At 43.2% G+C, this 15,449-nt stretch overlaps 1 protein-coding gene across 6 annotated transcripts in view; it reads left to right on the forward strand.

The window, feature by feature from the left end:
* Positions 1–1,068: 1,068 nt before the first annotated feature.
* Positions 1,069–15,449, forward strand: part of cfap20dc (CFAP20 domain containing) — a 235,012-nt gene continuing 220,631 nt past the window's right edge. Inside the window, exons 1-4 of one of the 6 annotated variants that reach the window (XM_039772543.1) lie at positions 1,069–1,089; positions 4,883–5,012; positions 7,170–7,259; positions 8,993–9,086. In XM_039772543.1, coding sequence (XP_039628477.1) covers positions 4,992–5,012; positions 7,170–7,259; positions 8,993–9,086 — 205 coding nt within the window. In that variant the 5' untranslated portion in view covers positions 1,069–1,089; positions 4,883–4,991. The other 5 variants (XM_039772544.1, XM_039772540.1, XM_039772542.1 and 2 more) reach the window with 5 other exon arrangements.

Raw genomic sequence — 15,449 nt, forward strand, 5'->3', positions numbered from 1 at the left:
AGACTAAATATCCATCCATTATTCAACCAGATAAAGCCTAACTACAGGGTCACGGGGGTTCGCTGGAGCCAATCCCAGGGCACAAGGCAGGAAACAAACCGAGCAAGGCGCCAGCCCACCGCAGGGCACGCACACACACACTAGGGACAATTTAGGATCACCAATGAACCTCACCTGCATGTCTTTGGACTGTGGGATGAAACCTACGCAGACATGGGGAGAATATGCAAACTCCACGCAGGGAGGACCCGAGTCTCCTAACTGCGAGGCAGATGCGCTACCCACCGCGCCACTCTCAAGACTAAATATGTCACACTCATTCATTAAAGATATTAGCCAGACTGTGGAAAGTCAGGGTGTATAACAAAGGTGTCTGTAAATCTTATATTGGCGGCATACAGAGAGACAGCGACAGGCACGCGCCAATTAATAATAATTCTTTGCATTTATATAGCGCTTTTCTCGCTACTCAAAGTGCTCAGCAATTGCAAGTTAAGGGCCTTGCTCAAGAGCCCGACAGAGCAGAGTCCTTTTCGGCATTTACGGGATTCGAACCGGCAACCTTCCGATTGCCCCGTCAGTGTGTGAGGAGAGCGCAATTCGAGGTGAGGTGTGGCTCGTCGCTACTGTATTTGAACAGGAAATGCACCAATTCAGCGATTTTTACTATAGAAATGATCAAAATTATTAGAATAATACACAAAACAAATTAGCACAGAGCAGTGGACACGTTTATTTTATGCTGTTATTATTAGTGTGTTTGTTACTTTCCAACATGCCTCCCCTTACCGCAATGAAAAGCGCTGCCCCGTTGAAATAAATGTGAGGATCAAAACTTGTGTCTCGCGTCTGTCTGTGTTGGGTAGGGTATCTGGTACGCCCCCTGGTGGTCCACTATATATATGACAAATAAAAAATGAGGCTGAGTCCAAGGGCTTCAGGAAAACCAGCTTAATTCAGTTCAAAACCGGAACAGCCGGGTTATTTATTGAATCAGGAGCTGCCACGTGTACTTCATTAAATATAGACACAGCAAAATCGAGCCGTCTTGCCTTGGCTTCCTTCTTCAGTTCAGGATCAGATCGTCAGGTCGGTCTGGCCGCTGAGGATCAGCTTTGGGGGCAGGGGTCTTAACTGAAAAGAAAAAGCGGGCCAAGTCAGTGGGCGGATTAAAGTACTCCTGGCACCAGCCCTTGGCTAACGGAGGTGTGGCACAGCGGGGCTCGTAGTGCCCTTGGTGACCTATACTATATATCTCTTTACGTTTTTCACTTTTTGTCATGTTACAGATTTGTGCTAAACTCATATCTAAATTTTCTACACATCAACCAAATTGAATACCACAGAATGACCAAGCAAATACTGGATTTTTCGAATTTTTGCAAATTAATTAATTAAAAAAATAAAAGTATTGAGATCGTTTGCTTTGGCGCAGGTGCATTCCATTGTGTATTGCTGCTAGTCACTGAGATGTTTCTACCTCTGTGGTTGGAACTCCATCTGTGGTCAATTCAGATGATTGGACTGATTAGGAAAGGCGCACAGCTGCCTAGAGAAGGTGACACCTGTGAGGATCAACAGGCTATGAGGCTGAAGGAAAGAGGATTGTGTCGAGGCACAGATCTGGGGAGGATGATAAAAAAAAAATAAATAAAATAAAAAAGCTCCCAAGAGCACAGTAGCCTCCATAATTCTTAAGTCTGGAACAACCAGGATTTTTTTCCTAGAGCTGTCTTGGGAAAGTTGGGGTCAGGAAAAAGACAAAACGTTGCCTGGGAAGGATGAATTTGTGCTTTTGTGGACCGGAGAGTCGTAGTAAGGTATTTTGTTAAAAATGAACACGTCTTTTGAGCCCAGTTGTGTTTGGGGTACGAAGCTCTGTTATGCCCCCTAATTGTCTAAAATACAATACAAATGTGCTTCTCCTTAATTTGGAATACAATATCTTTAACGTTTTTTTTTTTTTAGGATATATCAAACTTGATTTCAAGATATCTCATCATCATTTTGAGATAACTAAAACAGAACGAACCATTTTTCCAACGCATTTTCATATATTTTCGACGTTGCTTTTGTAAAGACTGTTTAACACTAATGCCATTTTTTTAAAAGATATCTTTCTTTTCGTATTGTGATTATTGTTGGCTTCTACTACTGGCAGAAAATGAACTGTAATGTTCACAACATTACCGTAGAGCAGGTCTTAACTCACGGCGAAAGACACGCTGCGAGGCATAGCGTCTCGTCACCATGGCGACGGCTCGGCTCATTTCCCGTGAAGCAGTGCGCGTCTTGAGACGAAGCGCTCCGATTGGCTCACGCGCTCGCTTGTCTCTCCAGGAACAGGTGAGGAAGTCTTATTTTAATTGAGGGCGAACCGAACAATTAGAGAGAGAGAAAAAAGACGTTGGCCACCAGAGATGAGCGCTCCCGATCTCGTATATCGGGGATTCTTGCTCGTCTCGTGCTGTTGTTTGGAGGTTGTAGCGAGTCGTGAGTTTGCAGGCTGCTCGCTCACCTTCCGCCACCTGTTTGTAACCAAGCGTTAGGACAGTCCGGGCCTTTTGTGCCTTGCTTGATCTGCGCCTTTAGAGCCGAATGTCCTTTTAATGTCCGCCCTTGAGCAACTGCACAGAAAAGTAAGATGAACGAAGGGGCTGCAAAAAGTTTGTCAAAAGAGGATCATTGGCTGTGATGTGTGAGCAGCGCCGACCGGCACGTGCAGCTCGGTGGAGTGAGAAGACGCAGCGTTGAGTCACACTGCATGAGTCACGAAGGAGGATCGCTGCTTCTAATTTGCAAGCGCTTATATTAAGTGTGGGGGACACCATCAAAGCAGACATGTACTGAAGTGCACTTGCAATTAACCTTTTAAAAGTGATTCAAGATTTCCTGCATGAAGAATAGCGCTCGTTAGTTTAGATTATTGTATAATAAGCATGTGGAAATGTCGTGGGTTTTTTTTTCCCCCCTATTCTTTCACAATGACTTGCATTCATCATACATTATTATTCAATGAGGGCAAAGGTGGAGGCATAAGGGAAACTTTTATTTACTCAAATTCGAGGTATAACGTTACCAAGAAATACTGAATTCAATGCAGTTCATTTTTGTATGGCGCTCTTCACTGAGCGCAGCCGCAGAGCCCCGTGACAAGTTTGCAGATGAAACGCAAGTGTAGATTTTTACAAAATGCGAAATGCAGGATTAGTACACATAAAGGTGCAGATTTTATTTAAATACACAAAGAGTAGAATCTGATTAACATCAATAGAAGCAATACTAACTTTCCATTAATCAATTAATTTAATCGTTGAACTATTGTCAGTTGACAATGTTCAGATATTCTGGATGTGTAATGACAGGAAGTTTTAAATATGGGAGGCCACTTTGTCTTTGGGACTTTCAAAAGTGAACTCCATAAAATGTCTACTACAGTATATGTATTTTTTTTTAATGTCCTCTCGTTTTCCCAGACGGGCCAGTGGTGTGGTTTTTCCAATCCAACTGGGCAATTTTTGACCCGCATCCACAGGGAAAGAATGGGCATTCGCAGGTTATTTTGGCCTTATGCTTTGTAGTGTTCTGTTCAAACCCTTTTCTTCTACTTTATTAGCGTGCTTTGCACCCATTGGGACCACCTCCCTCACCAGCCCCCTATCTAATCTATCTATCTATCTATTCCTCACATTGATGATGTAACTTTCCTAAGCAGTGCTATTCACATTCTTCCATTCCGTATCCTGGATTTTGTTCTGCTTCCCTAGGAGCCTTCATGTCAGCCTGCTGCTCAGTTGTTCCATCTTAAGTACCTTCTGTTATGTGCTTGACACTCGGCAGATGTTGTTGCTGTTATTTATCCTTCTTCCTACTATAGCGTTATTCATGTTTGATGCTCAGAAAAACAAAACTTACACTTGATTATGAATTTGGAACGCATATTTGCTGTGCTTGTGAAGATTATCAATACATTAACTTACCGGGACTGTGATTTTATTACATTAGCTGCTTTACCATGTAAGACGGGTTGAAATCTAAATAATCGGTGCAGACCTCGGCATTAACTTTTGCAGTGCACCATCTATTGAAGTGTATTTTGTAATGCATGTAGTAATACAATGCATCGAATTTGAATTCCAACAGATGGTGCATCACAAACATTTGTAGTAACAAAATGCATAACTACAAATGTGTGGGATGCGTCCTCTGTTGGAGTGACAAATACTCTGCATTTGTCTCTGTTATATACCATTTGGCATGGGATTTGTAAAAAGCAGTATTAATGTTTGTGAAGCAGCATCTGTTGGAACAACCGAGACTTAGCAATGGGACAGACATACAAATACACAAACACAGACGCTTACGCTTTTAGTAAAGCGGAAAGTTGTCTGTCCACCAGAAAAGTGGCCACCAGCTCTGCAGAAACCTCAAAGTTTTGGAATTTTCCAGAACATATTCGCCTATATTCTTGCTTGTTTGGGTGTGTCTGGGTCTTGTCTGCTTATTCTTTCTCAGTCTTCGTCTTGATCATGGCCAAAAATCAACCTTGAAATATTTGTTTTAAGGTGACGGAGAGAACTCTGGGTTACCATCTAGGCAGTGGTGCCCTGCTGTATAAATGAAGGCAGGTCCAGCTCTGAAGTTCTGCTTCAATTTCATTTCATTTTGAAGTTCAAACATATGAGAATTGTGTTTTATTTTAATTAAAAGATGGATGCATCCACACAAAAGCTCCCAAATGATCTCATGGTGGATTTTTTTATTTATTCTTTTTTTTTTGCTCCTGTCTGAACAGATGGTTAAATGATTGAGCCCAAGTTCATTTAGATGAATATTTGTTAATGGTGCTTAGAATGATTAGTTTTGCTTATTGTCTTTTCAGATGTCTCATTATTGGAGAAAGGACAAATTCTGTGTGAAGATCCAGCTCTTCACAACTGACGTATACTAAATTGGAGGCTTTGCCAAACGGCCATTTAGACTCTTCAAATATGTTTAAAAATGAGTATCAGGTATGCCGTCCTTTTATTATGTTTTTATTCTTTAAACACTAGTAAGAATTTGACATTTAAAGGATAAGTTTGGCACAGGTTAAGCTTCCTTAATCCAAAATGCCTGGGACCACACAAGTGTTTTGGGATATTTGTATAGTAGCTGCCATACCTGTCTAAAACGTGCTGAAATCTAAGTATAGCAATTACTGTGGATTTCAGAGTTAACACTTGCAGTCCAACATGTATTGGAATACGTTTTGTAATGCATGTGTCAATAAATTGCATTATATTTGTCATTCCAACAGATGGTGCATTACAAACATTTGTAATAATGCATTTCACTGCAATAAATGTTTGTAAAGCAAAATATGTTAGAATATGTATCTGTTATATGCCTTTTGGTATGGGATTCGTAAAAGCAGTGTTAATGTCTGTGATAAGCCACCTGTTGGAATTAAAAATGTAATATTTTATTACTAAAAATATTTGATGTGCCATCTGTTGGAGTGGCAAATGCAATACATATTTCTCTGTTGAATACCAGACCAAAAGGCATACATTAAGTCAGTGTTAATGTATATACTGTTGTAATCCATCTGTTGGAATAAAAATGCAATGCATATGCCTCTGTTATATGCCTTTTGGTATGGGATTCGCAAAAGCAGTGTTAATGTTTGTGATAAGCCATCTGTTGGAATGAAAAATGCAAGGCATTTTATTACTAAAATGTTGGTGTTGTCTGTTGTAATGATGGAGACATAGCAACCAGACGGATAAACGGATGCACAGACACATACCATTTTGTTAAGGTGGATACATAATACATTGCCCATTTTAATCCCAAGTTGAATACTGTCATAGAAAACGGTAGCTCCATGGCTCAAAGCATGAAAAACAGAAATACCGGCAGCCTTCTCGGCTCCAGGAGTTAACAGCTCGGCCGAGTGGGTCTTGACTGGGGGCTCCATCCTCTTTGACATTCCCATGTAGAATGAGATATATTCTCTCTCTCTCTCTCTCTCTCTCTCTCTCTCTCTCTCTCTCTCTCTCTCTCTCTCTCTCTCTCTCTCTCTCTCTCTCTCTCTGGGGCATCCGCATTCTGATAGGGCTCTGACCCGTAGGGGGCAGAGTCATTTGCCCTCACTGGGCGTTTTTCTTGGCACATAAACTGCCTGACTGTTAAATGTCGCTGGAAGAAGTGGTGGATAAAGGATGGCTTGAAATCAACCATGAGAGCTTGGCAGCAAACCAGCAGATCTCTTTTTCCTTAGGCAGGGTAGAGCCTACGGGTAACACGGGCAGAAAGCCACCACCAAAGCTTCTGGCTCTTGGGAACAGACCAGACATGGGCTGGCAACTCCACTTCTCAATGGACATGTGCAGCACCTCATTGCGGCCCGATGTGGTGCTGTGGGCTGCAGCCATTAAGAGCTGTGCCCAAGTTGACTGTGCCATGGGAGGAGAGGATTGAGGTGGCGCATGAGAGTGAAATCCTGAGACCTGGTCTGAGAGTATATAGAAGCCAGATGGGATTTGAGTTTCTGCCCGGTTGAGGTGGGAGCCAGAGGACTTGTAGGCCTATCAACATCACACCTGCTAAAGGACCGGAGTGTATGGAGTGGCAGGCTGGAGAGGGCAACCAGGGAATGGGCAGAAGAAGCAGAGAAGACAAGCTTCTGGTTATGGCTCAGGAGGTGGGACACGGCTGGGTGAGTGAGTAACCCCTGAGGAAAAGTTAGGAGCTGGGGGGTCGGGGAGACCCCTATTCACTGCCCTGCCATCAGGAGATGTTCTGGGGTAAGGGGTGAAATATCTAAGGGTGGTGGTCTCCAGCTGATGATCCCTGCAACTAACCGAGCAGGAACTGGTAAAGGTGTGGCAGGTGGAGGGATGAGCAGAAAACACCCGCCTGTATATGTTTGTTAGTGTAAGTTTATATTCTGTAGGACATTTAAAAGGAATACATTGCTGGTGTTTGATGCATCTGCCAACCCAAGCTGTATCTCTAGTGAATTCCATAAAGTGTCCCTGAAATTCTTATATATTGTAATATTAGTAGATGTATCGTTCAACTCCTGAGGTCTTTGACTATTGGGGGTGACTTTTACACTTACAGTTCATGTCCAACCTAACAATTATAGGAGATGTTTGTTTTTATGCTTTATTCCCTTTAAGGGTGGACCAATGGTAGAAGTCTTCAGTGCTCAAGGAAAAGACCCTGTTGCCAAATGGAAAATCTGTGGAAGTCAGACTGCTGTATGGAAAGTAAGATTTGCTTTTTACTTAAACATCTCATAAATAGAGCAGCGAAAGGGAGCTTGTCGTCCAGAACCGGCTACGTGGCGCTGGCCATGGTGGTCCACGGTGGGTGCAGGTTTTAGCTCCACACAGTTCCTCACAGTAATTGTACTCTGTTCGGTGGTCTCTTAAGCATCCCGCCACTCAAAAATAAATTGCAGAGTTATTTCTCAAAATAACTCCATTTTGTTGCAAAGCAATTTGGGTATTTTGCAAAAATTATTGCATGATTTTACAAAACAATTCCATTATTTCACAAAAATTGTTATTTTGCAAACAAATGCTGTGATTTTTTTTTTTCCCCCAAAAAGAATTCCGTTTTTTTGCAAAACCTTTTGCATTATTCCAAAAAAGAATTTCCTTATTTTAGAAAAATTATTATTGCATTATTTTGGAAAAGAATTCCATGGTTTTGCAAAAGAATTTGGTTATTTTGCCCAAAAATATTGCATTTTTTTTCACAAAACAATTTTGGTTACTTTGCAAAAATTTTATTAGTTCTCAAAACAATTCCTTTATTTCACAAAAGAATTCAGTTATTTCACAAAAATGTTGCGTTTTCATAAAAATTGTTGTTTTGCAAAAATTATTTCCCAAATAATCCCATTATTTATCAAATTATTTTGCTACCTTCCAAAAAGAATTGCATTATTATGATTGCGTTGATACCCAAATGGTCCTGGCTGGTGTTATCGGTTATCATCCATCATGTACGTACGTACGCTTGTGCTCCGGACATCCCTTGGGAAGCACGTTGCGGATGTGCATGTATGTGCTCAACTGACAAGGACAGTACAGGAGTCCTAGGTATCCAGTTTAGGGTCCTGGGGAGCCGGCGGCTATCGCAGCTGCACTGGGTGTCGGACAAGAAGCCACCAGGTACCATCAGTAACATCGGCCAACCCTGATTTTCCTAAGCCCTGATACAGAGTCCAGCTATTTCTTGAAAATCCCCAGGTATTCCCAAGATAGCCGAGAGACCTAATCCCTCCAGTAAGCCCTGGGTCTGTCGCAGGGTCTCTGCCTAGTGGGACGTGCCCAGGGTATCCCTAGGGGCTGTTGCCTAGCGGGTATATTTTACAACGTGCCCAAACCTCCTCGACTATCTTTTTGACTCCACTCCATGGCTCTCCCGAATCGCTGATCTTCTAACTCTACCATGGAGTTTCATCACAAAGAAACCTTATTTCTGCCATGTGTACTTGTGATCTGATTCTTTCCATCATAACCCACGACTCATTACCGTAGCGAGGACAGGGGTGCAGATCGACCAGTAAACCGCAAGCTTTGTCTTTAGACTTGGCTGCCACTTCACCACCTTGGATTGGTGCGGCGCCCGCTGAACAGCTTCCGCTGCTCCAGCCTACTTGTCGATCTCATGTACCCTTTTTTTTTTTTTGGGGTACTTTTTCAGTTTGTGATGCCCGTGCTTTAGAACTCCAGCACAAACTACACCCTGGGCGCCTTGTAGTTCATGACCGCATGTAACCAGAATGAGCGAGAGACACAAACTGTGAGGAGGCCCACAAAGCGAACTGACCAGGGCAATGGGGGGCAGACATTCCTGCCACGTGTTCAGGGAAGATTGTGCAAGGCAGCCCCAAGCATTTCATCTCTGCATCAATTCTGAATTATTGGGTTAAGTTTGTAAGGTTAGCTTCACGTGTTCAAGGGTTGTGTTTTGTTCTTTTCATATCCAGGAGTTCGACAAAGAATCAAAGAGCTTCATTTACGTCCTCGAGGGCAGCAGCCAGACCAACAAAATGCAGCTTCCCAAAGACAGCAGGAGCTCACGTAAGTCACTCGGTATCCTCCATAGGTCGAGTACAAGTTAGTGATCCGGTACGCTGTGCTGTGATCGGTGCTCTGCTTGTCATTGGTTTTTGGGGAGGTTTCCTGAATGAATATCTACAACTGTACGTCCACTTGGGGATTTTAGGACTTAAGGATTCTGAATTTAACTTTAGGTTTTGGTTTCATGATGAATTGAAGACGTTGAAACTATTTACTGTTTGCCACAATACTGTCTTTGTTTGTCATTGTGTTGTACAAGAAGACTGCTGAAGACCTTTGTGATTTTAAAAAAACAAAAAAAAAAACAAAAACCTTTCATTTGTAGGGGGATGTGCGTCTGTGAAGGCTGTGTTTGGGGCTCTGGGTGCCCTCGCTGGTCTTGCAGATCTCTCTCTCTCTCTCTCAAAGTTTCCGCACCTTTATATTTTCATTGGATGTGGTGAAGGTGGGAGGGAGGAGTAGTGATTGGTTGGGTCTGAGAGGGTCATGTGACCAGTTCTGTCTGGCAAGCTGGCTGCCCTTGCAGTTTAGTATTGGTCGTCACCCTGTGCTGAAGATGGCTTCTCTCTCGTAGAGTTGCCTACGAGTGGATTGAAATGTTCAGAAATGGCCGCGCTAGTGTGACGGATGCAGGGAGCACTCCGGACATTCCAGCTACAGCCATGTGGTGGTGGTGGTGGTGGTGATGATGTTGTGAACGCAGTGCTGCATTAGTGGCTACCAAAAACATTTTTTGTGGATGGCATTAAAAAGTTGGTATGATGCTGGGAAAATTGCATTGCAAAGGAAGGTGACTACGTAGAAAAGTGAAGTTGTTTGTATCTGAAATTCTCTCAAATTTAGAGTTAAAAAAAAACTTTTGAATATCCCTCATATTTAGTGTGTGTGTGTATACAGGGTGGTCCAGATCTAATTATGCAATTCTGAAAAGGCGAGCACATCGTTCGACTGACAACCGTCTCCCCGCTATTTTAGAATGTAGGGCAGGTGCTGCCAACAAAAATTTTTTTGTGAATTCTCTGTAATTTTAAGTTATAGCGTAATGAAAATTGCATAATTAGATCTGGACTCTCTCTCTCTCTCTCTCTCTCTTATTTATATATATATATATATATATATATATATATATATATATATATATATATATATATAAAAAAAATATTACATTACACACGAGGTGTGGCAGAAAAGTAATGAGACTGATTTTTTATTTACCAAAGTTATTTATTTATTTATTTTTTTTTTTTAAACATCAATGTTATCCCCTTCAAAGTAGTTCCCTTGGGCAGCTACACACCGATGGAGACGTTGTTCCCACTGTTGGTAGCAGCGCTGGAAGTCTTCAACCGGCATGGTCTTCAGCATGTCCGTTACACTCCTTTGGATGTTTTCTAAAGTCCCGAAATGACGTCCTTTGAGGACATTTTTCAGTTTAGGAAAAAGGAAAAAGTCACACGGACTGAGGTCAGGTGAATAAGGGGGCTGGGGAACCACAGGAATGCGTTTTTTCGATTGTCCTTCTGCTCAATTGTGAGGTTTTTCGGCACCATTTTGGCACAGACCTTTCGCATGTGCAAATGTTCAGTCAAAATTTGATGAACGGTAAATCTGTTCAAATTTAATTGTTCACTCAACATTCTTGATGCTAAACGACGGTCTGATCTCACAAGAGTGTTCACACGTTCGATGTTTTCATTGGTTTTCGAAGTTGAAGTCCTCCCTGAACGCTGATCATCTTCAATGTGTTTTCTGCCTTCCAAAAATGATTTGTGCCAGTGAAAAACTTGAGCACGGGATAAAGAATGTTCCCCCATAGGCCTGTTTTAACTTTTCAAACGTCACACTTGCCGTTTAATGGCACAACGTTGCTCCAAATTCGCTGTTCCATTTTGCGTGACGCACAACCAAAACACAACTTCGCTAATAGCAGTCACAAAAATCACGTAGTTAACGGAAGGAGTTGAAACTCGCACTGAGCTATGGGAGGGTAACTGATACACGTGCTCTATCAAGGACAACAGCGCAGCGTTGCCAGATCGCTTGCAGTGTTGCCAGTCTCGTTACTTTTCTGTCACACCATGTGTGTATGTATGTGTGTGTATATATGTATAAAAATAAATAAAATAATGGGGAAGTAAAAAAGTAAAGGGATTTTTTATATTTCTCTTTTCAGTTTGGTAACACTGCTCGTATCCTGCGCTGAATGAGTGTAGTCGCCAACACTTCTATACAATGTGTAACTCTTATTCCCGCGTTATTCGTTGGAGTGTAGCAGACCGTTAAACATGACAGCTCCGTTGTCGATCTGCAACATGGAAACGAGGGCAGTGATTCGCTTTTTGTTTCGTAAACATTTGGGCCGTTTATCGTGGCGAGAGGGATGGATTTTTACAGCAAATCGTTACTGTAGATGAAACTTGGGTTCATGATCACGAACCGGAAAGTAAGGCTGCGAGCATGGTTTGGAAACTAAAGGAAGCGCTAAGGGGAAGAAGATTCACAAGTGATGAAGAAGTCATTGATGCGGTGCAAAAAAAACTTTTTTTTTTCCGACGGAATCAAAAAAACTTGTGAAACGTTGGGGAAAAGTGCATTGAAGTCCAGGGAGGTTATGTAGAAAAATCGGGTATGTTTCACATTTCTATCATTGGAATAAATGCCCCTTTTCTCAAATGTCCCTTTACTTTTTGACTTCCCCTCGTGTATATATAAAAAAATGTGTGTGTACGCTCAATGGCACTGTCCCTGCAGCTAAGCGGTGCCCCGGGTTCCCGCAGGGCACTATATGGGAGGTGGAGTTTGGCTTCACAACTCTGGTGGGTGCCTCCAGGTGATTTCTGTTTCCCATATAGCCTAGAAGTACTCCCAAATCGTAGAGACGGAAGGACAGAAGTACTTCCTGGCTGAAGAAAAATGTAATTCACCACCTGACCTGGGAGTGCGGACAGGTCGAGGACTATATTAAGGCCAATGGGAGACCCAGCAAGCGAGCCGGAGTTGGGAGGGAGTGAGACAGAGCTGCTGGCAGGAGAGGAGGAGGAGGAGAATTATTGGTTTATTGTGAGTTGGTAGATGTGGTGCTTTGGAGGCGCTTTTCAAAAAGTAAAAATTCCGGTTAGTGCTTTTAACCTTGTGTCCAGAGTATCTGTCTTTTGGGTTCATAGGGCAACAGAGACCCTAACTTCATATATATGTAGTGGCAGACTTCCAGGTCCCATGCCTGGCTGGGACGCCCCTTCGACATGTGTTCCGGGGGAGCAACCATGGGCTGTTCAATACCTCCTCCGGGATGCTTGGTGGCAGCCTCCCTGGCTGACGATGGTGCCTCAGTTTCCCGTAGGGCTTCTTGGGAGATGGATTTCTCTACAACCCTGTTGGGATCTGGGGTGGTGGTACTGCATGGGTCCCTGAGCCTGGCTGCACGAGTGTTCAGGCCTGTGCGGAAGTGCAACCATAAATGGATGATCAAGCACCTGGAGCACTTCTGGGTGGGCTATTAAAAGGGGTCAGTAACCACCACTCGAGAGCCAGAGTTGGGAGGGGGACAAGCTTGACGGGAGGAGTGGTGGTGTCCGAAGGGAGTGTGTCTTGTACTTGTGCCATTTGGGACTGTGTTGTGCCTGTGGGGTTCATGGGGAAGACGTACCCCACAGATGAAGATAAAGTCTTTGTGTGTTTTTATATGTGACTCCGTGTGAGTCTGTGCCAGGTCGGATGCAACATAGTGCCTTTATATTATACACTGCTCACAAAAATTAAAGGAACACTTTAAAGAAACACATTAGATACATCAGATCTCAATATGAAGTTGGATATCTATACAAATAACGACAGGGCAATGTCTTAGGAACAAAAGGATGCCAAGTCTTTTAATGGAAATAAGTTTTCTGCCTACAGAGGGCTCAATTGTGTAGACACCCTAAAATCAGAGTGAAATGAAGATGTGGCAGGCTAGTCCATTTTTTCAAAAACTTAATTTCTGCTACTCAAAATGCTTTTCAGTATCTTGTGTGGCCCCCATGAGCTTGTATGCATGCTTGACAACGTCGGGGCATGCTCCTAATGAGACGACGGATGGTGTCTTGTGGCATTTCCTCCCAGATCTGTATGAGGGCATCCCTGAGCTGTTGTACAGTCTGAGGAGCAACCTGGCGGCGCCTAATGGACCGAAACATAATGTCCCACAGATGTTCTATTGGGTTTAAGTCAGGGGATCGTGAAGGCCATTCAATTGTTTCAATTCCTTCATCCTCCAGGTACTGCCTGCATACTCTTGCCACATGAGGCCGGGCATTGTCGTGCATTAGGAGGAAACCAGGACCTACTGCACCAGCGTAGGGTCTGACAATGGGTTCAAGGATTTCATCTCGATACCTTATGGCAGTCAGAGCACCATTTCCTATGCAGTAGATGTCTGTGCGTCCCTCCATGGATATGCCTCCCCAGACCATCACTGACCCAGGCAGCATATCGTTCTCCTTGTCTTCTCCAGACTCTTTCACGTCTATCACAGCTGCTCAGGGTGAACCTGCTCTCGTCTGTAAAAAGTACAGGGCGCCAGTGGCGGACTTGCCAATTCTGGTGTTCTTGAGCAAATGCCAGTCGAGCTCCACGGTGCTGGGCAGTGAGCACAGGGCCCACTACAGGACGTCGGGCCCTCAGGCCATCTTCATGAAGTCTGTTCCTGATTGTTTGGGTAGAGACATTCACACCAGTGGCCCTCTGGAGGTCATTCTGTAGGGCACGAGCAGTGCTCAGCCTGTTCCGCCTTGCACAAAGGAGCAGGTATCGGTCCTGCTGATGGGTTGAGGACCTTCTACGGCCCTGTCCAGCTCTCCGAGAATAACAGCCAGTCTCCTGAAATCTCCATGTGTGCTGGGAGACACATTAAACCTTCTTGCTGCAGCACGTGTGGATGTGCCATCCTGGAGAAGTTGGACAACCTGTGCAACTTCTGTAGGGTTAAGGAATCGCCTCATACTGCCAGTAGAGATGATTACTCAAGCCAAAACTAGCACGAGTGGAAAACCAGCCAAAAAGATCAAGAGGGAGAAACTTGAAATGACCTCCACATGTAAAACCAGTCCTGTTTTGAGGGTTTTCTAATTGTTGCCACTTTAGTGCACCTGTCGTTAAGTCCATGAACACCAATACAGCTGAAAGTGATTAACAATGACCTCAGCTGCTTAACCAACCAGAAAATTATCAGACAGGTTTAATTGATTTCATGCCAGGCCCAATAAAAAAAAAAAAGTGTTCCTTTAATTTTTGTGAGCAGTGTACAGGGAGTGCAGAATTATTAGGCAAGTTGTATTTTTGAGGATTAATTTTAATATGGAACAAACACAGTGCTATCAGTCAATCCAAAATGTTAATAAACCTGAAAGTTTCACAACGGAAATGTGAGTGTGAACATCATCAGGGGAATACATATGTGCGCACAATTATTAGGCAACTATTAGTGTGCAGATTTATTATGCAACTAAAGGAAAAATGAAAATTTTCCCATCTCACTTGTTTATTTTCATCTGTTATAGTGAGAATAATAAACAAACACCTCAAAATTTACAAATAAACATCTCTGACATTTAAAAAAAATAAATCAATCAATCAATGACCAATATAGCCACCCTTCTTTCCAATAACAGTCATAAGCCTTTCCATTCATGGAGTCTGTCAGTTTCTTGATCTGTTGACGATCAGCTTTTCGTGGAGCAGTGACTACAGCGTCCCAGACACTCTTCAGAGAGGTGTATTGTTTTTCTCCCCCATAAATCTAGCGTTTAAGAAGTGCCCACAAGTTCTCGATAGGGTTTAGGTCAGATGAGGAAGGGGGGCCATGTCATTATTCCTTCATCTTTAAGGCCTTTACTGGCTGGCCACGCAGTGGAGAACTTCGATGCAAGTGATGGAGCATTGGCCTGCATAAAAATCATGGTCTTTTCCTGTATCACTGTTTGAAGAAAGTGTCTTGAAAAACTGGCAGTAGGTTTGGGAGTTGATTTTGAGTTCATCTTCAATGCAAAAAGGTCCAACTAGCTCATCTTTAAAAATACCAGCTCATACCAGTACCCCACCTCCACGTTGGAGTGGAGCTCTGTGCCCATTACTGATCCACAGGTCCATCCATCTGGTCCATCAAGAGTCACTCTCATCTCATCGGTCCATAAAATCTGTCTTCAGATATTTCTTGGCCCAGTTTTGACGTTTCAACTTATGTTTCTTGTTCAGTGGTGGTTGGGTTTCAGCCCTCCTTACCTTGGCCATGTCTTTGAGCACTGAACACCTTGTACTTCTGGGCACTCCAGGTAGGTTGCAGCTCTGGAATATGAAAGTACTGGAGGATAATGGGTTCCTGGTAGC

This window comes from Polypterus senegalus, chromosome 12 (assembly GCF_016835505.1).
Source record: "Polypterus senegalus isolate Bchr_013 chromosome 12, ASM1683550v1, whole genome shotgun sequence".
NCBI lineage: Eukaryota > Metazoa > Chordata > Cladistia > Polypteriformes > Polypteridae > Polypterus > Polypterus senegalus.